Source organism: Ursus arctos, unplaced genomic scaffold (genome assembly GCF_023065955.2).
Source record: "Ursus arctos isolate Adak ecotype North America unplaced genomic scaffold, UrsArc2.0 scaffold_5, whole genome shotgun sequence".
Taxonomy (NCBI): domain Eukaryota; kingdom Metazoa; phylum Chordata; class Mammalia; order Carnivora; family Ursidae; genus Ursus; species Ursus arctos.
Genome location: NW_026623067.1, coordinates 61,979,991 through 62,004,994, shown reverse-complemented (window position 1 = coordinate 62,004,994; position 25,004 = coordinate 61,979,991). Strand labels below are relative to the sequence as shown.

At 33.0% G+C, this 25,004-nt stretch overlaps 1 protein-coding gene across 3 annotated transcripts in view; it reads left to right on the top strand.

Moving 5' to 3' along the window:
* Positions 1–25,004, top strand: part of AP3B1 (adaptor related protein complex 3 subunit beta 1) — a 248,578-nt gene that overhangs the window by 56,506 nt on the left and 167,068 nt on the right. For all 3 annotated transcript variants that reach the window (XM_044384102.3, XM_026498740.4, XM_057307051.1), the window contains exons 4-7: positions 1,077–1,172; positions 1,775–1,935; positions 5,135–5,201; positions 13,617–13,799. In XM_044384102.3, the coding sequence (XP_044240037.1) occupies positions 1,077–1,172; positions 1,775–1,935; positions 5,135–5,201; positions 13,617–13,799 (507 nt within the window). The remainder of the gene's footprint in view (positions 1–1,076; positions 1,173–1,774; positions 1,936–5,134; positions 5,202–13,616; positions 13,800–25,004) is intronic.

The following is a 25,004-nucleotide window of genomic DNA, read 5'->3' as shown; positions in this document are numbered from 1 at the left end:
ATTTAATTTTCATAATTCTGTTATAGACAGTGATTAAATTGTCATTTAAAACAGTTTTCGAAAGACACTTCCAGTCTTTTGGAATTTTTATTACATTAAATTGGTATTATTGTCATAACTTATTCTTACTGAGCTGAAAATATCATGTAGTGTATATTGGAATGTGAATATTGCCATATGGTCAGAGTTGGGACACTAGCACCTTTTGATTGATGAGGAAACATAAGTTCAAATACTATGTAGTTAGTGGACAGAACCCAGCTCTTTCTAGTATTTGTATCCCTTATTTTGAAAATGTTTTTACAATTCAGTTAATATTTTAATATTCTTGTTTGAGCTTTGCTCAGGGATTTTTTATTCCCTTCAAGAGAAAGTGTATAAGACAGACTGGTTCTGAACTCAGGTTCACCTGCTCGCTGTTTGAAAATCAGTAGAGAGACAGGTGATGGTGAGAAATGAAAGGTTGCTTTATTCAGGAAGCTGGCAGCCTGGGAGGATGGTGTACTAACCTCCCAAAGACCATCTTCCCTGTCCAGGCAAAGCCAGAAAGTTTTAAAGGGGAAGATGTGGGACATTGGGGGCTCGGGGTGGGCTATCTGCAGGAGGAGGTGGTGCCCAGGCAAATAGTCATATGTTGACATGACCCTGAACAGACTTGCTTGCAGCAGCAGCAGCAGCTGTGTTCCAGTGTGTTCAGGACTTCTCTGGGGAAGACTGGTCCTTTACTCCTTAAGGCTGGTGGTCTGCAGTTCTCAAGGAAAGTAGGTTAATTCATCTACAGACTTAAAGTCTCAGCAAACAAGGATTGCATAAGCTTGAAGCAAGAACCCTTAAGACCTGTTAGAGTGTTGTTACAAAACACCTTGATAGGATGTTACTGTTATAGATTAGATTATTAAAATGCTTATTTTACAAGCGTTTTTTTGTTGCCATTCATTATCCTACAATATATTAACGTTATAATATAAGCTATTCAGTTATTTACTTAAGGAAAATTGAGAATGGATTTGGTATATAAAACATTGAATTTTTAATTTTGGCTAGGATTAAATGATTTTTTTTTTTTTTTTTAACAGATCAAGAAGTTAGTATATGTTTACCTGGTCCGGTATGCTGAAGAACAGCAGGATCTGGCACTCTTGTCCATAAGCACTTTCCAGCGAGCTCTAAAGGTAAATAATAGACTGAGCCAGCAAATAGCTACAAGGTTTGTGTGAAGTTGAAGGTGTGTGATTTAAAGAACTGGAGCAATAATCTAAATAGCACAGTAGTGTTTTGAAGGAGTTGAAAGGCCTCTCACATTGCCTAGTCAGTGTCCTTAGAAAATAATATATATGACCAACTAGACCTTTCCCAGTGTGTTTCATTTTCTGTAGGTTCCTTTATGTTCTATTTAATCATTATCATGCATCAAAGAACTCTTCATCATTATACCAACTAGTTGTTCAAAGTGTGTAATGAGAGGACATGACTTTTTAAAGATAAAATTTATAGCTTGTAGCATTTTGTCATTGTGAAACTCTAAAAACCTAACATGTTTAGTAATGAATGATCAACTAGAATTATAACAATTACTTTTCTTGTTTAAACATTATTCAGAGAAGTAAACATTTATTTAACTCTTTTTCCTTAACCCATTTCTATATACTAATTCTTTAAGTAGCTTTTTTCCTATTGTGATATTGTACCCTGTGAACACCAATTAGCTGTGTCATAAAGATGTCATTGAAATGTTAAACTTGAAATTTTGATGAATATTTTTGAACTTTTTCAGGACCCAAATCAACTAATCCGTGCAAGTGCTTTGAGAGTTCTGTCAAGTATTAGAGTACCAATTATTGTACCTATTATGATGCTTGCTATTAAGGAGGCTTCTGCTGATTTATCACCATATGTTAGGAAGAATGCAGCCCATGCAATACAGAAATTGTACAGGTAGGTGCTTTGTTAATAATGCCAACGATCTCTAATGGTATGTGGAACATTACACCCCATGGAGGCTTCTCTGATTAGCTCTTACAGTTAGTCTGTACTTACACTAAGTAAACCCAGTGACAGTTTTTCTCCCCACAAACACTTTTTTTTTTTTTTTTTAAGGATTTTATTAACTTATCTGACAGAGACAGCCAGCGAGAGAGGGAACACAAGCAGGGGGAGTGGGAGAGGAAGAAGCAGGCTCCCAGAGGAGGAGCCTGATGTGGGGCTCGATCCCAGAACGCTGGGATCACGCCCTGAGCGGAAGGCAGACGCCTAACGACTGCGCCACCCAGGCGCCCCCCGACAAACATTCTTTAGACATCTTTAACTTTATTTTGGTTATAGAGACCCTATGCTGGTTTTTACTTGTGAGCCTATTAGGGCCTGTGATAATTTTACAGATAACTTTTATAACTTAAATTTTATAACTTAAAAATGAATGGAATTTGAATTCTCATTTATGTAGTATATCTCTCATGTACATACACATGTATATTGTTAGAAAATTAAGATTTTTTACTGTTTATTGTAGGGTAGAGTCTTAAGTGTATTATCCTCTTAATTCACTGTGTTCTTTTTTTAAATTTCTTAAATATTTTTTATTCTATTTTTTATTTCAATTCAATTATTTATTTTATTTTATTTTATTTTTTTTAAGATTTTATTTATTTATTTGACAGAGAGAGATAGCCAGCAAGAGAGGGAACACAAGCAGGGGGAGTGGGAGAGGAAGAAGCAGGCTCCCAGCGAGAAGCCTCATGTGGGGCTTGATCCCAGAACTCTGGGATCACGCTCTGAGCCGAAGGCAGACGCTTAATGACTGCGCTACCCGGGCGCCCCTCAATTCAATTGTTTAACATATAGCGTATTATTATTTTCAGATGTAGAGGTCAGTGATTCGTCAGTCTTACATAATACCCAGTGCTCATCATTACATCATGTGTCCTTAATGTCCATCACCCAGTAACCCCATCTCTCCACCCCCTCCCTTCCAGCAACCCTCAGTTTATTTCCTGTGATTAAGAGTCTCTTATGGTTTGTCTCCCTCTCTGGTTTCATTTTGTTTTATTTTTCCTTCTCTTCCCCTATGATCCTCTGTTTTTTTTCTTAAGTTCCACATATGAGTAAAATCAAATGGTAATTCTCTTTCTCTGATTGACTTACTTTGCTTAGCATGATACCCTCTGGTTCCATCCACATCGTTAGAAATGTCAATATTTCATTTTTTGATGGCTGAGTAGTATTCCATTTTGTGTGTGTGTGTGTGTGTGTGTGTGTGTGTGTGTGTGTGTGTGTATATATACCACATCTTCTTTATCCATTCATCTGTCGATGGACATCTGGGCTCTTTCCAAGGTTTGGATGTTGTGGACATTGCTGCTATGAACATTGGGGTGCAGGTGTCCCTTCGGATCACTGCATTTGTATCTTTGGGGTAAATACCTATCAATGCACTTTGTTCTCCTTTATTTCATCTTTGGCCCTGATGTTCCCTTCCTTGTCTGATTCTTTTATAGAGCTATTTTATCGAATTTTAAAATGCTGATTTTGAAATGCAGCATGATACTGTATTTATGTGATATTTATTAAAATATCATACAATGCCTTAATCCTTGTGGAAAACATATTGCCTAAGTGAAAGAGTTATTATCTATAATAATTTGGTATTATTTTCTGTTACCATTGATTCCACAAGCTTTTGTCAAGATCATTTTGTGTTTTGGTGTTGGGTTATATGTGTAAGATGTGTGAAAATGGTAGAGGATGTATTACCACATATTTGAGGGGAAAAAAAATCAAACCAATGACAAATAATTAAAGGCAATCTATAATTAAATAAGATATTAGCATATGATATATATGTATATAGGAAGCATACTAACCATGACTTTGATAGGCTATGGCTCAGAGATTATCATGTAGGGCTTCAAAATATAAAGATTTGTAATGAAGTGGGATTAGTTAGGAAAGACTGCTTGAAGAAGGGAGACTGGACCTAGAATTTGAAAGAATTAAAATGTTTGTTCAGATAATTATAATAGTTAGCAATAAACTTATATAAGTGTGTAAAAAGTAAAAATTCATTTTCTTAGGTTAACTGTCAGACAAAGTTATATCACACTTATCACTATCTCTTCTTGCTTATATACTTGCAGAATAGGATCCAAGCTCACTGTGACAGATAGAAGTCCATCACTGGACCCCATTTTACCTCTCCAGCCCCAACCCTTATTCTCCTTGCCTGGAATTTATCGTCTAATAGCTCAGTACTGCCTGTTAGTACTCTACATAAAATGTTTTTAAATTGTAACCATTTGTTTAGTCTTGACCTAGAGAATTTTCTCCTTTTTTCAGTTAAAGCCAAATTGTTAAGATTCATCGGAGATGTCACTTCCTGTAAGAAACCCTCCATAGTCCTTCATCCTCCATTGGTGCTCATTTTATTCCTGTTATCCCTTATACATATTTCTGTTGAATGATTATGTTTAGGGCTTTCTTTACTAGACTGTCTTATTTGTCTTTGTATAATTATTCTTCAGCTTCACAGTAAATGGACAACAGTTGAATTCCATGTTAGGAAGAAGTTATATTGTTATCAATATTTTAGTGCTTAGAGCCTCTAATAGGATGCATTTCTTACTTCTGTATATATGTAAGCCTTTGCTCAAATTTTTTGGGTTTTAGATGGCAGGTTTGGTAATGCATGTCTCTATTACTGAACTGAAATGATAGAAGATTCTTACTTGGGAATTCGCTAGTTGTTTTTGACCATTATGTATCCCTAGTCAAAAATCGTTGTTCTGTTACTTTTTTCCCTCAGTTAAAAAAAGAATTCATTATTTATCTACTTATAATTACTTTTTTAAGATTTTCCAACTATTTTTTGGAAGTGAAGTTGATATTTGAATGCTTTCTTAATGGAATTAGTGTCTGGGTGTAATTAATATGAGCAACTTTAAAAAGAAAGATAGGACACATTTGGGAGAAAAAACATCCCATTTTATTTCAGATTTGTTTTGTTTCCATCTTTACATAATTCTTGCTCTCCCTCCCCCCTAAAATTTTTTTTTTAATATTCTTGAAATCATTAGCTTCATTTAAAATTTGAGTTAAAGGGAAAACATTTAATGTATGTTCTTTTCTTTTTATGTTTTAGCCTTGATCCAGAGCAGAAGGAAATGTTAATTGAAGTAATTGAAAAACTTCTAAAGGATAAAAGCACAGTAAGTGATAACCTTTTTATGTCAAAGTAAAATTGTGTTTTATTTACATAGTATCATTTTGCCATTGTATATGTGGTGTAATTATTTTTATTGATTTTGAAGTGGTATAAATATTAATGGAGTTCATTAAAATCCTTGAAGAATAAAAATGTGTTTATAAAGAGAAATGTTGTATTTAGAATTTTAGCTTGTTACGTGTTTTTTCATCTGGAATCAGAAGAACAAATTGGGGGGAAAATCCTTTCTTTAATCTGTGGCTAAATTTTTGACTGCTTTGCATGCAAAAGTTTTTATTTCAAGCAATGATTTATTAGAATTTTTAAAGGCTGAATCACGTGGGAACAAGTAGTTGTTTTAAAATAAAGTATCAGTAAGTATTAAAGCAATATTAAAAAATTAGAGGAGTATTATAAATGTGTTTTTAAAAAAAATATTCTAAAACATTTTTTTATTTGTAGGACTGTTTTATTGCTGGTAAGAGTGATCTTACTGGCTAATATGAGTCATCTTTTGTGAATGTACTTAATCTCCTCCCCCTCCCTTCCCCACTCCCATTCTTTTTGTATTGTGATAATGAGATCTAGGAATAGTGATGACCCACGGGATCTGCCTATTTTGTCTGATAGAAGTACAGCTATTTTGCCTTCTTATGGTTGCTCTTTACATGATATATCTCTTTGCTTTTACTCTCAGCCTGTTGGTAGTTTTGAATCCAATGTGTATCTCCTGTAGACAGCATATAGTTGGATATTGTTTTCTAATCCACTGTGACAATATGTGGCTTTTGATTAGATTGTTTAATCCATTTACATTTAATGTTATTGAATAGTTGGATTTATAGCTGCTCTTTACTTTTCTGTCTCACGTCTTTTTTGTCCCTCTTTCCTCCTTTACTGCTTTCTATTTACATTAAGCGAATACGTTCTTTTGAACAGTTTACTTCCTTTAATGAGTTTTTCACTAAGTACTTTTTTCCCCACTATGTACTTTGAAAATATTATATTATACATGAAATTATTGTTGGGGATTTCATTCCTAAGCCATTCAGCAAATTTAGTCTATAATGTAGCAGAAATCGTCATTGTATTTCCTCTATAGTGCTTGATATAATGTAGGAGGTAAGTAAATAAGGATTTGCCCAATAAATGAAGGCAGAAAAGAAATTTGATTTCTTTTTGTCTTCTGTATGGTATACTTGTTATCTGCTTCTAGGACCCAGATGTGGCATCAGTATTATTGGTATTATAATTAACTTGATTTTAGTAATAATACAAAAACATTTAGTTTTTTTGACGTGCAAGACATTTGCCAAGGACTGTGGAGAATATAGTAAGATCTATAAGAAACAGATACTTTATTTTAATGTAGTTTACCACGATTTCTGTTACATTATAGACTAAAAGAAATTTGTTGCATGGCTCAGGAACGAAATCTCCATTTATAATGTGTGCTCTTCCTAAAAAGATTAGTCACAGGTGAAAATTACAATCTTTGTAATAAGACAGAATTGGGTTTCTGTCTGAACTTCTACCCCTTGGTAGCTATATATGAAGCCTTCATAAGTTGCAGTTTCCAAATTTGTATACCTTGTAATTTTTAATCTATAAAGTTTTATTTGTTGTGAAGGGCTGTTGTATATATAACCCTGATCATAGCACCTGACACCATAAAAGGGGGTTAATACATATTCCAAATAAGAAATAAATGACTGAAAAAAGAATGTAAAGGATAATTTCTTTGTAAATTTGCAACAGTTGGTTATTAATTTCTGACCATTTATTTCCAAAGTACAGTAGAAAACATTGAGTACTTGTTCATAGTAGGTATATAATATTTGTCAAATGATTGTGGAATTAATTTGGTGATAGTAATTAGGTTATAGTAATTCGATGTTTACTACCATTTTTTTAGTCATAGTAATTAGTAATTACTGTTTTTTTTTTTTGGTGATAGTAAATTAGCTGTTTATTATCATTTTTATCACTTCGCTTCCCAAATGGTATATGTCATATTCAGTGTTCGCAGGTAGATCTTAGGGGAGCTTTGATGATCTGTCACTTATGAGGGACTCCTTTTTCCTGAAGTGTTACATGTTTATATGTTTTTTTTTTTACTCAAAAGACATGTATCTCTGTCTTTCTATCTGTGTTAAGTGGCAGTAGTTTACACTGATGCCTCTAATTCCAGTACAATAGTACAGGGTTCCTTCTAGCCTCCTACCTTTTCAGCTTCTTTCTCCAACATTAAAAAATGTGGCTCTCATTATCCTCAATACATTTACTTACTTATTCAGTCTCAAGATGAAGAGCAAGTGTTTCAAAATTGCTAGCATGTACCTTTGTGGGGAGTAGTGAGAGGGGGATTGCTAATTGAATTAAATATTGGTTTAGAGTTATATTAATATGTAGTCTGACTTCTTTGATGTTACTGTAAATTGAAATTGCTTCATCCTTATATTGTTGAACTTGTTATATTGGTATATCAAGAAGCTCTTGATTTTCTGTATGGTAATTTTATATCTTGCTTCTTTACCAAGTTCTTTTGTCTGATTTAGTTATATCATTCATTCTCCATTGTTTATTCTAGAAAATATATCACCTGCCAATAGAGTGATTTTACTTCTTCTTTTCCAATTCTTATGACTAACTAATTTCTCTTGTGTAATTACATACTTGTGTACTAGTAGTGGTGGAGATGGTGAGCATACTTGTCTTGTTTTAATCTAAAGGAAGTGCCTGTAATGTGTCTGCATTAAGTAAGATACTGACCCTGATGATTTTCTGTCTTTGAAATGTGATAGTTTTAAATGGTGTCTCAGGGTTACTTGATGTGGGTCAGTTTTTTCCTGGTATTCAGTGAACGTTTTAAAACTGTAGATTCAGAACTTACATTATTTCTGGCAAAGTGTTTTTTTTTTTTTTTTTTTTTTAGATTATGGTTTTAAACATTAATTCTGTTCAGTTACTTTTATTTCTTTAGGGACTTCAATTTTATGTAGGTTGGATCTTCTTTGCCTGTCTTACATTTCAACCACTGTCTCTCTAAACTTTTTACTTCTTTCTTTACCTCATTTCTGTTCACTTGGTTCTTTTTCTGCTTTTCTTTAATTTCCCCTTACTAAATGTTCATTCAGCTGTTTTCTTGCAAGGACATCTTGCAACTTAATCATCATGTGTGATTATTTTATTCCCCTCTCGGTTTCTTTCCTGGTTTCATCAGGTTCTGTTTCATTTCTTTCTGATGTCTTTTGTTTATTTCTGTTGTCTTTTATGAATTTCTGATTCATACTCATTTTTCTGATTCTCAGATGCTTCTTTGAGGGTGCTTACTTTAATTTGGAGTGTTGTGTTGGATAGTTTTCTTTTGCTTCATCATTAATTTTTTTGTGGGTACTTTTCTTCGGTTGAATTGTTTTGATTTTCACTTTCTGTTTTCAATACGTGTAGATTACTTACATCTTTACACTTATTTGGACAGGGCTAGTGGTTTGAGTTTGAGGTAGCGTGCAGAATTCTTTGTATAAGAACACCCTTTCTGTCAAAATAGCAAAGTATGCTTTTCTATTAGTTGGCTTTTTTGAGGGAGAGCATCCATAGGAAGTGGTGTGTGTCCTAAAGTTATTTATATTTATTTATTGTTGTTCTTTCAGGATCCTAAATTTCCTCCTCTTTTTTCTGTCACCTTATAGTTTCTAAGGGACTCCTTTTCCTCTACCTCATTTTTTAACTGTTATCTTCTTGAAAATTTTCTTTTCCAAGGTAGTCTCATTGAATACTTCCTCCACCTCCTACCCTCTTGAAATTTCTTCTTTGTAGTCTGCTGGACCCCCCAGGAATCTTATGCAGTATTACACTTTAGAGCACTCTTTTTCTTTCTCCTATTGATTTTAGTGCCCTCTTTTGCTTTCCACCAACTCCTAATGGCTTTGTTATGGGCAGTTTTTTCCGGACTGCCATAGGTCTTTGTGAAGTTCTATGATATAAGCTTGAGAGATAACTCTCTACTTACATGTAATTTGAAGTTTGGAGTTTCTCTGTTTTTTAGTTATGCTTAGGACATAGGTTTTCATCTTTGATTTTTCTGGGTTTGGTTTGGGAGATTCAGATTTACCCAGGTATTGTAACTTGCCTACCCATTATTTAAATTAATTATAAGAACATTTTGTGATAATTTTTTTCCTTTGTATGATTATAATCTTGTAGAAAGGTTTATTCTGACATTTATGCATATATTTACGGATCTTGTTTTTATTATTACTTTGTCTCTTGTAATTTTTTATTGAAGGAAGACAGGTGTATTTCCTTCCTCCCCAAAATTAATAATGTCAGTATTGACATTTAAAACAGTAAGAATCAGGGCACCTGCGTGGCTCAGTAGGTTAAGCATCTACTTTCGGCTCAGGTCATGATCTCAGGGTGCTGGGATCGAACTCCACGTCAGCTCCCTGCTCAGTGAGGAGTCTGCTTCTCCGTCTCCCTCTGCCCCTCCCACCTGCTCATGCTCGCTCTGTCTCTGTCTCTCTCAAATAAATAAATAAAATAAAAATGAAACAGTAAGAATCCCAAATCATTTTTGTTTAAAAATTTCCCAGTTAACTGTGCACTTCTCATTTACTTCCACATTTTGAAAAGGAATTTATTTGTTATCAGCAGGAGCTTTTTGGGATCACTGTCATGATTTTAACATTGCTATTGCTGCTGATAAATACAAATTTGAAAGATGTTAATGTATTTAAAATTTTTCTTCACTTAACATTTTGACTTTGAGATACATGTTCTGTTGCTTCTTTTAGCCTAAAGAGAAGACTTTCTGACAGTTAAGATCTCAAAGACAGTGAGTTCTATAATTCTCATTTTAAGGAAAGTTGGAAATATAAACATATTAGAATAGAATGCTTTGTCCATTTTACTAGAGTAAGATCAATATTTGTCATAAAAATAGTCCTTTTCTAAAAATATGTCCTGTAGGGTTGAGAGATATTGTTATGGTAAGATAACTGGAAGAGCATTTTAGGGCTACTTAGGTAACTGTTGTTTAAAGGTTATCTATAAATTTTGAAAGGCACCCCACAACTATAGTCAGTAAAATTAAAAGGGAGTATTTTATTAATGTTCCATTATCCCCAATCAGCTGTTACAACTTTTCTTTATATAATTTCTTCATTGTATATTCCTGGATTTACCGGTAACCTCTTATATTCCCTATTTAGCATATTCTAAACACACCTTTTCTGATGTTCAGTTACAAATTTATTTTTAAAATTTATAATGCTTTCTCTGGTTTGTCTTTAAGAGGTAGAAATCCATATTTGTTGAGCACTGTAAGCATAGCAGTGGACAGTCTTATTTAGAACACCTCAAAAACAAGGTGGTATTTATTTCCTATTTCTTTCAGGTTAATTTTAAAGAAATCCTTTGGATAGCTTTAGCGTTCTAATAGAAAACAGAGTTTCTTACGAAAACAGATTAGGTCAATGCTTACTGAAAAACTCAGTTGTTTATATATTTTTTATGACAGAGTTTCTCCTTAATTTAGCTACAAAATGATGTTTAATGAATATATTGGTAGTTATAACTAAACTATGGGGGTAAGACACCGTTTTATAAGTTATTGACTTAATGTTGGTAAAAGCTTCACTGTTGTGAAAAAAACCCCATATCTCTGATTTTGTGCAGATGTTTTATTGTGATAGATCTATTATCCAGCTATTAGAAGATAAATGACTGATCTTTCCCGTTTTCCATGCCTCAAGAAAATTGAAATAAGAAGGGGAATATCATTTGGGCTGTATGATTAGGGCAGGTTGGATGGCCATTAATTTAAGAGAAGAAAATCTTGGCAGCATTGGCCAACTTATACCATATTATCAATCAAACCTTGATGCACTTCTTGTGATGACCCAGCACTCTCAGGTTTTTGCAACGTTAATTAGAATTCATGACAAAATAGATGCAAGGAAACGTTTTGTACCCTTCATAATTTTATAGAAAATTTATTGTTATTAGAGGAACCATTTGCTTAGTGTGATTTTTTTCATTACCAGCTTGTCAACTAGCATAGATAATCTGGAGAAAATATGAACTCCATAGATGGGGTGTCACTTTTGTTGATGGTTCATGTAGTTTACCTTGGAGCACAGCTAATGGCTGAAGTTCATAGCAACAGCACAGAAAAACGTGGCAACCAAGGGAAGATAAATGAACCATGTTTATAGCTTTAATATAAAAAATACATAAATGGAAAACTGCATTTGAATTTGATGAGCTCATTGCTAGTTTTGTTGGAGTGATTTATTTTTCCCCTTATATAAAAAGCTACTATTGACACAGTGAGATGGAAATTAACTGTCTGTTTTTGGGAAACCAATATTTTTGGTTTTGAAATCTGAGTAGATCATTTTATTTTAATTCTGGAGTTTTATAGAATATCGAACGTTTAATAGACCAAAATTATCAGTTCTGGCGTTATTTAACCTTGGGTCAGTTCGTTAAATCCATACAATGAAATACCTAAAATGGTCAGTTTTATTTTGTAAGGGTACTTTATTTTATATTCTGATTATTTTTGTGTTTCCTTAAACTTTATTTGTACTTAAGTATTTTCTTTTTTTCATGTTATCGGTTAGTACTTTAGAATTATGTTGTACCTATAGCACTCAGTTTAATAAATTTAATAACATTTGGTAGCTGATTTTTCTTTTAATTGGTGTCTCTATTAAACACTTGGAAAAAATCTAGGCTTAGGCAAAATACTTGATTTTACATAGTATTTCTTAAATTGAAACTTTGTTGAACTGCTATTTCAGTTTCATGGACTGTTTTATTCTAAGTCTTATTATTTAGTTTTGTACTTATGTATCCTTTATCAATAGATATGTATATCTTCTGTTACTGTAAGAATGGCCTATATATAAAATATATCTATGGATAGACAGATTTCACAAATACTAAGTTATTCTATAGTTTGATGTCATAAACTTTAGTTGTTTGAAGAGATTTTTAAATTATACTAAATCTGTTTAGAAATATGATTATCACAGAATATAATTTTCAGAGAGTGATTTGTGCAGAAGATATCAAAGTGTGAAGATGAAAACATAAACTTCACTTCCTTTCCATATCAATAGCAAATAGGAAATTATACGTATAATACATTTTTTATTTAGTTCACACAAATAATCAATTCTTTGCTTTTTCGATTGAAGTGCATTCATGCTGGGACCAGCAGGCACCAGTACATGGGCAGGGCTGGAGTCAATAAATGCGGCTTCACGTTTATACTGATTGGTAATTCATAAAATCCCCACAGGACTAGAAACTTGTTTAGCATAATAGCAAGTCTATATTCTGAGCTGTTTTCTTTCAATTGTATTGTTGGTTGCATATTAATAAACTAAATGTCAGCCAAGTAGAGGGACAAACACTAAAAATACAAATATTATTGTATCTAATATTTTTCAGAAAGTACCATTTCAATAAGTTACATTTCTATTTAATTGCTTATTTTAAGTCATTGGGGAAATTTTAGACACTAAAATGAAGATCCCTAGTGTTTAGAAAGAATATGATATTAATTTATTTTTTCAACAGTATTATATTGTTGGCTAACTGCATATATATTAGTGGTACATATATAGAAGTATTTGTGTATTATGTATTCTGCTTAGCTTGTATCTTTATACCAAAGATATCTTAATTTCACCAGTTTGCCCAAGTATGACAATTACAAAAACAGCATTTATGGTTCATTAATTGGTCTTGGAGAGAGCTGACTTTTGTTGGTAATACATTATTTCATCTTGTATACATTGTTACATAGGTTATAATAACGCACTAAAATTCTACGTGTGTTTTCTTTGTAAATGAAATATTGGTAAAAATTAACAGGTGGATTAAAATGTTGAAGAGTTGAAAGTATTTTGTACCAGAAACACTTAAGAGTTCCTCACACACTTTAAAATAAATTCATTGTCTTTCTCATTTTAAAATGACCTGATATGGTCTTTGTTATTGTCTTGATTGTTTTTCTGAATGTTGTTATATACTAAATAATGAATCTTTTGATTGGAACTTAGGTTAGCTTTAAAAATGAAAAATGTGTATGACAAATATGTTGAATCTATGAACAATTTATTAAAATTTAACTTGACAAAAAATTGTTGGAATTTCTAACACTAACACTTCTAATTGTAATATTTCAGGAAGGTACTAGCTTTTCAGACATGTTAGAGCAATGATTCTTTAAGGGAGTGACACTTAAAATTTGTTATTTATACATGAACAATCATTTTTTAAATCAGATAACTGAATACTTTAAATATTGTCATAACACTGAATGTATCTCTGTAATGCTTGAGTAGAATCTTTGATGGAGGGAAAATGTTTTTTAATGAGTTACTATTTCTTCCTTTTCTAGCTGGTAGCTGGCAGTGTTGTGATGGCTTTTGAAGAAGTATGCCCGGATAGAATAGATCTGATTCACAAGAATTACCGCAAGCTCTGTAATTTACTAGTTGATGTAGAAGAGTGGGGACAGGTTGTCATAATCCACATGCTGACTCGATATGCTCGTACACAATTTGTCAGTCCTTGGAAGGAGGTAAGTGTTGAATGGATTTCCATTTATAAAGTATACTAAGAAAATGGATGAGCTTTTAAAAATGTGTATAGTTGTAAAATACAGAGATCTGCATATTTGTGGAGGACTCCTTTTTTTCATGTTCTTTTGGAAAGCAAGAAACAAAAATCAAGGATGATTTTTCATTATTTTGGCACTGATTGATATATGCTTAATGGCATAGTTTATAAACTTTTAGTTTGTTACTTGGCAAGAGGCCCTTCTTAGGAGCAGAGTCTGCCTGGCACAGTGTTTGCAGTGATATTGCCAAATTATAGATTTTTTTTGAAATTAGTTGCTTTCTTTAAGTCTCAACTGTTCGAATGACTCACTTGTGCAAGTGGGTAATGTGATTCTAGCACATGTGAATTTATACCTAAGAGAATTTCTTGCTTTTGTAGGTAAATATTGCTGAACTTTTAAACTACCTTCTCCTAGTTCTGTATTTTAAAATGTTTGTTTTCCTATTTTTCACTTAAGCTGATAGAATTTTTGTAAAATTTATAATTAAACGTGAAAATGAAGTTGTTTTCTTAGTGCATATTAACATTAGAGGCATACTTAATACCTTCTTTTTACTTAATTGATAGTTGAGGAAATTTTATTACATAGTTTGAAATATAGATCTTTTTGTGTATATATTTAATATTTAAGTGTAAGTTTTAAACTCATTTAAAAAAAGAAATTAAATATTACAAGAATAGCACATTCATTCTAATCTTGTGATACTTCTTTTTTGTCTTTTTAAAAAGTAGGTGGGGGGTGGGAAGATGGGCAAAATGTGTGGAGTGGGAGATAATAGGCTTCCAGTTATGGAACGAATAAATCATGGAGATGAAAGGAACTGCTTAGGGAATATATTCAGTGATACTGTAAAAGTACTGCATGGTGATGGTAGTACACTTGTGGTGAGCACAGCATAATGTATAGAGTTGTCAGATCACCATGTTGTATACCTGAAACTAATGTAACGTGTGTCAACTTATATTTCAATTAAAAAGGAAAAAGTAGTAGTATAGACTTTTAAAATCAACTGCCTATAAAGTAAAAGACCAGAAAGACCCCAATTATAACGGTTTGTATACAAACTTATGCATACCTACACTTTTGTTGCTCAGTACATTTGAGTGCTCAGTTCATTTCACTTTTGTTAATTAGAAATAAAGTGAGAGGAAAATATATAAAATGGAGGAATGTTCATAATATGTATTTTAGATGACATGTTAAGCTTTCAGATGTTTAAGTGGTTTAAATGTTTGAAATATTCATCGATGCTCTTTACAGTAATTTAGTATTGTTAGTATTAAAAAGTATTTTTAATTTTTAAAAGGTATATCTTTATCCATAAGACTATTTGTAATACCTACTCCATCTTAATTTTAGTATTAAGAAAGTGTTATGGTTGTTTAAAATTGAAATCTGTTTTGAATTATTAAAATATAAAAATCTCATGCTATATGACACTTAAATTGATGATTGCTTTTTTTTTTATAAAGTTTATTTGTCACTGAACAAAGTAAACTCTTGAAGGCACTTTTGCTGGATTATGCAACAACATGCCTATGTTGCAAATGTATTGGCCCTTTGATGTAAATGATAACTTTGACAAGAGATTTTTGTTACTAGTAATAAGTTGTTTGATTTTGGCCAGTTCTTTTCCAGAGTGCTGTTCAGATACATTTTTTTTCCTGTTAGAAGGTTATAAAGTAATTTTGCCTTATCTAACCACTGTCACTATTTAATAAGATTTAAAATTTTACTTTCCTATCACCATCAAATCATTTTCAGTATCTCTATACAAATAATCCTTTGCTTTGTTATTGTGTAGAAATTGGAGTTAAAATACATCTTTCCTTGCCATATCTCCTAAAAATATGTAAGAGACTTTAAAATCTGTGTTTATAGTTTGTCTATTTATTTGTGTTTCTGTTCCTTGAATTTTATTTCATCTTACTTTGGATAAAATTCATGTTGAGAACTATTTGCAAATCAAGGAAGGTAAATGTTGTACTACCATATATAGTTACTCTTTTGACAGGTAATTTAAAAAGTTGGGTCTATATGCATGTATTCCATGTGTTTTCACATGTGGATTCTTTGGACATTAATTATTACAAACGTGAGATGAAATCCGGTCCTTATCCTGGGTACGCTGAAACTGGGCTAAGTAATTTCTTACCTTTGCCACTTATTTGCACTCTGACCTTAGCATTATTCTAGATTATGTGGTTGATAGACTAATTCATTAGTGTTCAAATGTGCACCTCAGGCCTCAGGATGCTGTAACACTGCCACAGGAACAACCATAGGGGGCAGTGGTGCTCTAGACTCTGCAGCTCCCTGGGTTCTTGCCTGTGTTCCAGATAGAGCAGCCTTCATCTTTGTCTGCCTTTCATATACAGCTATAAATATGATTTCCTTTGAGAAAGATTCCTTGGCTTAAAGGAAGAAAAGAAAAGAAGAAAATCTTAGTAAAATAGAAGATTTGTAAGGGTGTAACTGTAACTATAACTATTTTTTTTTAATTATAGAAGGAATTCAGGCACACAGTGAAATAAAATAGAAATCTTCCTTATAACCTCTTGGTTGACCCCTTAGAGGTATTTAGTGGCAACTGTTAAATTTCAGTTGTTCTAGTGGTTGTAAATTTTACTTCGGATAACACATTTCACTTTATTTATTAATTTAAAGTGATATTAGTTGATTCTAAAATAAGATAACAGGCCTTTATTGTTTTGTATACATATGTCTTCTGTTCCATACCAGCAGGAAAGATTTGGAAGGGTCATCCTTTATTGCAGTATTAGAAGTTAGAGATTGTCCAAGATGTTAAACTTTTGGTACAAATATATTTTATAAAATTAAGGTTCAGATGGATTATCATCATTTTTTTAGACCATGTCCATGCTTACTTTTTGAGTTAACCCATCTCAGACTTCCTGTATGGCTTGTTAGAATTCTGTTTCACCGAGCAACTTTTCAGCGAGGAGCCCAGGCACTTGTAATCTTGGAGGCTTTTGCATCCAACTTTTTAGGACTACACATGGTAATTTTAATTTTGAGAATTAAAATTTTTTATTTAAATTAAAGGGGGTGCCTGGGTGGCTCGTCGGTTAAGCATCTACCTTCAGCTCAGGTCATGATCTCAGGGTCCTGGGATCGAGCCCTGCATCGCATGGGCTCTGCTCAGTGGGTCGTCTGCTTCTCCTCTCCCTCTGCCCCTTCCCCCTAGCGTGTGCTCTGTCTCTCAAATAAATAAGTAAATATCTTTTTTAAAAAGTTGGCAAGCTGAATTATAAAGCTGGAAGAAACTTAGAAGTATTCTGCATTCCTGTCTGCTTTCATTTTTCACTTCTCATGTTTGTAGAAAGCATACCATGTAGTAAAGACCTGCTAAGAATACTATAGGATAGAAGGACAAAGTGGAACAGTATTCTGTCGTAGTCAGTGCTTTCTTGTTACAATCCTATTTTACCATCAGGTCTTGAATGTATTTTTTTCACGAAATTAGTAGAGTGTAAAGGTGTTCATTCTAGCACCTCATCCCCTTTTACATACAGGCAGGAGTCACTTATATAAATGCTGTATAAACACCATTTTATGATATATAAAGGGCCATTTATTTATCTTGAAGTGAAAGATTCTACAAGTGAGAAAACAGTTTCATTAAAATAATATATTGATTTAAAAGTTATTTAAAGTAAAAAAAAAAAACACCCGCCTATCCATACCAAATTCATTAAAATCAAGGAATTTCTTTCTCCGGTACTAAGATAATATGTGAAAAATAACATCGTGATACTTTAAATTTAGCAATTTGTTATTTTGCTCTACTTACATAGTATTTTATTGGAGATTGGACAGTAGCAATTATTATACCCATTTTATAGATGACAAAACTGAGGCGTATAGATTTTAACAACCCCCCTAAGATGATATTGCTTATAAAATGTGGAGCCAGGAATATAAACAGAGTAATCTGATCCCTAGGTCAACAGTCTTTCCTTTATTTTCTATTACCTCATGACCTTTTTTTTTTTTAAACCTCTTGACTTTTAAATTAAAATATCTTTTTGCTTACTTTAATAAGTTACTCTCTTTTTGCTTATTGCATTCTAGTTGAAGCCATTTTCAAAGCCTCCCCCCAATCCATACTGTTTAGACATTGCAATTAGGTAACAAGTATAATTAAATTCGCTTTTCAAAGAGAAAAATTGTGTTTTTCATTTAATTTTTAAAACATTTGTTTATGTTTATATGCTTGAAAGGTAACAAAATTGTTTTTTTGAGGAATCGAAAATTAGTAGAAATACTTTTTGAGATGAGCTCATGTAACGTGTTTTTGTCAATAAGTTCTCAAATGAACACATCATATACAAACAAGCTTCTTCAGGGCAGAAGAGATTTTTAATTTAGTTTATTTGCATCATTATAGATCAGTATTTAGGCTGTTTATATGTAAATGTATGATTTGAGGAACAATTAAGTGTTGACAAAGTAGATTGCAGTCATATCAATTGCAGTGCATTTTCCATAATTTTTCTAACTGACATCTTTGATGATAAATAGTGGATGCCAAGTCAAAGCCGATTATACAGTGCACTAGGAATTCATGGGGCTGTCAGGGAGAAGACCGATTGACTTTAAATTTACATATTAATGAGAAGATTTGTTAAGAGGGTGCTTGACTATAGAAAATAACAGCGTATTTATAGGGCACGACATTTTATAAATAAAGCTGATGCAGGAAAATGGAAATTAAACCTTTTAGGTTAATAAATTCAAGAGACTGCTAAAATGCATATTTGCATTTTTATTTTCTCAATTTTACCTTACTCTTTGCAGTCCATGTAGGTTGTTTTTTTTTTTTTTAATTCTAGGTCAAGTTTGTATAATTTTCAAGGATATAAAATTCCTTAAATATTTTCTTTGTCATTCAAGCTGATTATGGGAGAATACTTGGAGCATTAATGTAAATCTCTAAGACTAAAGTTGTTTTGGTAGAAACAATGGATTTTAAAAAATAAATGTTATAAAACACCAAGTAAATTTTAAGAGTATTAAAAAAACCCAAAAACCTTTAGTGTTGTTAATTATAAACTGAAAGAAAGCTTGGGCACTGGGGACTGACAGAAAGGTTTTTAATTTTATGAATCTAGCTCTTTAAAAGTTGGAACTTTCTCTAGGAGATGACAGTTTTGCAAGAATTATCAAAATTTTTTACTTTCATGATTTAGAACTTAAAACTTTATGTACTCAGAGTTACTTTTTACTTATGAATCCAGGTAATATAATTTTAGTGGCAGTATGCATTCTATTTTGAAATTTGGAGTGATGAATTTACTTTTATTTCTCTCAATATATCTGTACTTCAGTTATAAAACCTTAGATAGGTGTAAGAAAGTTCCAAGTTAAAATTTTGTTTAAAGTATTTTGAGATAAATTTCTTAAGATTTTCAGGGACAGCTATAAAATAACTCATCAGAACACAAAATTCATATGCATCGTTCTTGATTAGCAATTTTCTGAAATACAAAGGTAGGGGGAAGGAGTGCACTATGTCCTGTCATCCAGGACCTACATGTTAGAGATTATTTTTTATTGAATTTTCTTTATAGGTTAATTTTCTTTGTAAAATAAATTTTGTATTGTACCTTACTAGTGAACTATTTTTGAGTCTCACTATTGTGTGAAATTTTTAAATAACAGTAGTGAGGAATTATGGTAGAATCCATGCTTAACAATACAAATACAAAAGTTTTTGGGGACTTTTTCCAGGCACCTATTGATGAAGAGTTCAATATGTAGTTTATTGGGAAACCATGGACTGTGTGCAGATACTGAAATGGGGTCTCGCTTCCCTCCATTGGTTATGAAACATTTATCTTAAAGAGTCCTTATTTTTCTTGTTCATAATTTATTTTTGCTTGGATTTTTAACTCATGAAGTTTTTTTTTTTTAAAAGATTGTATTTATTTATTTGACAGAGATAGAGACAGCCGGCGAGAGAGGGAACACAAGCAGGGGGAGTGGGAGAGGGAGAAGCAGGCTCCCAGTGGAGAAGCCTGATGTGGGGCTCGATCCCATAACGCCGGGATCACGCCCTGAGCCGAAGGCAGACGCTTAACGACTGTGCCACCCAGGCGCCCCTCATGAGGTTTCTTTTTAACAATATTTTTAATTTGGGGGTAAACATCTGCCTTTGGCTCAGGTCCTGATCCCGGGGTCCTGGGATCGAGTCCTGCATCGTGCTCTCCCTCTCTGTCAAATAAATAAATAAAATCTTAAAAAAAAAATCTTAAAAAATCTCAAAAACCCCAAAACAAAACAGAGTAGATCAATGAAAATCAAATTACTGATAAAAAGACTTGAGATAATAAAAATGCAAATAAAAAGACAAACATTAAAGCAATTTTTTAAAAAGGTGAAAGTAGAGAAAGATGTAAAATAGAGTGGTGTTTCTGAAGCATATAAATGACAAATGGAGCAAGAAAAAAAACGTGGAAGATCAAAGAAAAGAATTCAAAAAAATTCTACATAATAAAAAAGTGAATATGTAGATCATATAGAATGATGCACTCTGAGATGCAATCTTACTAATCTTTACAGATTAAAAAAAAGGCAGAGATTTTTATTAATTTGTCAGAGAGAGAGAGCACACAAGCAGGGGGAGAAGCAGGCAGAGGGAGAAGCAGGCTCTCTGCTGAGCAAGGAACGGCTACAGGACTTGATCATGGGACCTTGGGGCTCATGACCTGAGCTGAAGGCAGACACTTAACCGACTGAGCCACCCAGGCATCCCTTTAATCTTTAACAGTTTTTACTTAATTTGATAATGATAGTGATTTGGCTTTTATTCACTTAGGTTTCAGTCTTCCATTTTCTTTATTATATAATTTTATCATCTCATCTTTGAACTTATGTTTTCTTGAGTTCATGATCTTAGTAACTTCTTGGAGAATTTACTTTTGATACATAGGGAATATTTTTTTCCCAGAATGATTTGTCTTCTGCATTTTTTAATGTGTGCTGTGAATTTGTTACTTAGTTATTGTGCTCTTTTTGTATTGTGAATCCTTGGGAAGGTCTCGTGCAGACATTTGTTCTGATACAGTATGAGTTCTTAGTTTTGGACAACCACACTGAAAGACGGTTTTGTTTCTTCCTCTCAATTTCAATTTGAGTTGTGTGTATTTTATGTCATATTTGGAGAAAGGAGTAATTTGTGGGATAGTAAATTTAGCCTCAGCAGAGATTGAAGGTTTTTGTTTTGCTTTGTTTCTGTTTTTGTTTTTTTATAATGCCTGAGCACTTATTCTGGAATTTTCCTAAGTGCCCTATACTAGCATTTGTGCCACCTAGTATATTTCTCTGGAGAAATATTCTTGATCTTTATATTATTGTCCTTTACTCATTGTTTAATCCAAGAACTGTGCTGTTCATTGTAGTAGGTGCCAGCCACATGTAGCTATTTAAAATTGAAAAATCTGTTCCTCAGTTGCATTAGCCACATATTAAGTGCTCAATAGTCACATGTGGCTAGTGCCTAATGTATTAGATAGTGCTGATACAAAACGTTTCCTTATCATAAAAGTTTCTTTTGAACAGTTGCCTCAGAGTCTCCTCGCCTCTTTCAGGGAGAGCCAGCTTTGTTGTTTACTCTCCCACCTGCTTCTGCTCACTGCCTGTTTCTACCACTAACCCTCCTCACCACCCCACCTGCCCTCAGTAGAGTGAAAAGATAAGAATAACCTCTTTGTTTTCTTCTATTTAAATTTGGGGAGGAGATGATTATTAATGAACATTCTCAAAAAGCAAGGAATGTGTTTTTCTAGACTCTGCTGTTTTAAAAAAAACTTAAAGTTTGTGCCAGTAGATGGTGACCTTCTTGTTGCAATACTATTGACTGATCTTTTGCTAGTTTTAATATTTTTATTTTCTTCACATTTTTTACATTTCAGAAAGAGATGATATTCTCTGTCTTTATTTCACCATCTTTACAAGTCCCAGAATGTTCATGATTTTAAGTATTTTATGACTTTCAACATGTACCAACTTAATTTTAGGAGGAGAGACTTAGAGTTTAAGAAGTTAAGAAATGTGATTCATTTTTCCGCCCTTTTCTCATGTCTGTCTGCTAAGTTTCATCTTTCTTCCTGAGCTTTTTTCCTCCCATAGATACTTACATCGTTGTAATTTCTCTTGTCTGTATCATCCATTTGTTTCCTTACATTTTTCTCTGTGTTAGCCTTATTACTTATTACTGGATACATTTAATAATGAACTTCAGTCTTCTGACAAGTCAGTTATTTATATTAATCTTTAATTGTGTGATTTTGCTGCTTAATAGTTTTCTATATTCACCTTAGAAAAGATAATGATTTTATGTAAACTAATAATGTAATTTGAAACATCCAGTTTTATTCCATTCAGTTATCCATTTAGTTGTGTTTGTATTGACTTCAAATTTCTGATAGACCTTAAAATCACTGTAGTCTTCCTGGAAGTAGCAAGCCTTCAGTAGATTCCACAGTTCCAAAGTAGTCACATCAGACAGATTCTCCCAGTGCATGTAGAGAATGGAATAGAATGGAATGGAATCTTCCAGGTGATGTGGAGAATGCAGCACTGTTAGCTGTCTTAAACAGCTGACCCCCACTGAAAAAGATCTTCCTTGCTAACAGATTTTCTATAGGGATTGAGCACCCACATACTTTTAAAGAAGCCATGTTGCTCCCCAGGTTAATCTGGTCTAATGTTAATAACTACAGTCCGTTTGTAGATGATGGGGTTAGGAATGGGGATATAATGTAGTTCTGGCTAATGAGACCTAATGGGAAGAGTGAGGAAAATGGAATGTGGAGGTGGGGTATATGAGAAGGGTTTACTTTCACATCAAGACTTGCAGTTGACTTGCAGTTTGACTTGCAGTTGAGATGTAGTACTTCATGGACTTGGCATTTCAGCTTCTACTGATGGAATGCCTTGATTTGGTTAACTCTCTAAAAATTTTTGCAAAAATTAGCCATCTAAAGTCACTGTAGTCACTGTAAGACAGTCAAAAGTAGGAGAAAACCAGAGAGGATTCTGTATTTGCAAGGCTAAAATTTCAAGGTGTAAGGTTTTTGAGTTTGCAGGTTTTTGTCTGAAGTCATTCCCCAGACTCCTACAATAATGGGAAACACCACAGCCTTACTTACCTAGCTGTCAGAGAACAAACATCAAGACTGGCAGAATAACTAAACATTTGGGGGAAATTCCAGAAGGTGAACCCCCTGGAAGTGCATACTAAATAACATCCAAATCCTTGGCCAAACAATACAGTGTCGATGTGTGGGGAAGACTCTAGTGGATCTAGCAAAAAAGCAGCACCTGGAAGATAAAAGAACTAAATGGAGATTTCACTTGCTGGCCACATTAAGGTAGACAGAGTTTCCAGTTTGAGACCAGTGAAATACCTGCTACAACAAATACCAGTACACTTCAGAGGAATGCAATGTAAGAAAGACTTTCATGGTGTGTGGTTGATCATATCCAGAATACAATTTTTAAAAAATCAGTGGATGTGAGAAACAAGAAAATAACTATTGCTCAAGAGAAAAAGCAGTCAGTAGAAAGGCACCTCAGTATAATCAAGAAATGGCACTTAACAAGTAAGTAAAGCAGCTATTAAATATATGGCCAGAATACTAAAAGCAATATAGGTATGTTGAATGAATAGATGAGCAGTCTTAACAGGGAAAAGACACCATAAGAAAGAACCAAATAGAAAATCCAGGACTGAAAAATACAATGATTAAATGAAAAATATACTAGATGGGCTTAACAGCCAAGAAGAGGCAGTAAGAGTGTCAAGAATCCTGAAGGTAAATCAGTTGAAATTATGCAGTCTGAAAACAAGACGGAAAAACAAGGTAAGACTCAGAGCCATGTGGAATAATATCAAAGAGAATGAAATACCTGTAATTGAATTCCCAAAAGGAGAGGAAGGAGTGAATGGAGCAGAAATAATACCTGAAGAAGTAAAGGCTGAAAAAAATGTCAAATTTAGTTGAAGGGGAAAAAATCCAAGCACACTGACCCAGGAAACTTATCAGATTCTCCAGCAAAACAAGTAAAAAGTCATACTTACACATATTATAGTTAAACTTCTGAAATCAAAAGAGAAAAAGAAAACAGTGAAAGCAGGCAGAGACAAACAATGCATTATATACAGAAGAATGATGATGTGACTTAACTGCTGATAAGAAACAATGGCGCCTAGAAAACAATGGAATACGTCTTAAAATTATTGACAGGAAAAACTGTCAACAATGAATTCCATGTTGAACAAATCCAGTCTTCAAAAGTAAAGGTGGAATGAAGATATTTTTAGAAGAACAAAATTGAAAAATTCCTACATGGGGAAATTGTATTATAAGAAATACTTCAAGAAATTGTTTAGGTTGAACAGAAATGGTAACTTGTAAGTGTAGAACAGAATAAAGAATGAAAGAAATGGCATATATGTGGGTAGATATCACAAATTACGCTTTTTCTTTTTCCTCTTCATTTCTTAACATAGAGTTTCTGTAACACACGTACACACAAATTATCTCTTTGTCTCTGACAATCACAGACTGCACTTGCTTACGCTTGAACTCTGAACTTTTCTGTACACCCATGGAGCTGTAACCTTTGTCTAAATTGCCACAAGTCATTGTGTGGACATATGTTTGTATTTGTATGCGAGTGGAATTGCTGCATTGTATAGTAAGTATATGCTCTGCTTCTTCTTATCTCTAGTTCCTACTCTCTGAACAATCAGTTCCAATTCTTAGCTTTGTATTCAACTGGTTATCCATATATTATTTTTAGAACAACTTATATAACTTTTAGAAGTGGCTCAAAGGATGTCATTTAATTTAGATGTAGGCATATTTTGGAATTAATCAAGAATAAATGCTCCCTTTGTAAAATTTTATGTTTTATTTAAAGAGTTTTTCATAACCTAGACTTTAGCTTTTTAAAGTTTTTAAATTGGTGTTTCTTGGAGCCCTTATTTCCTACCCTTGCTTTATCTAGAGTATAGACTTTTTTTTCCATAGAATGTAATTTTTTCCCCTAAAGTGTAAGTTTTAGGGTTCTCCATAAGACTAAAAAACCCCTTTACTGATTTATTCCCTCCTTGAAATGTCCACGAATATT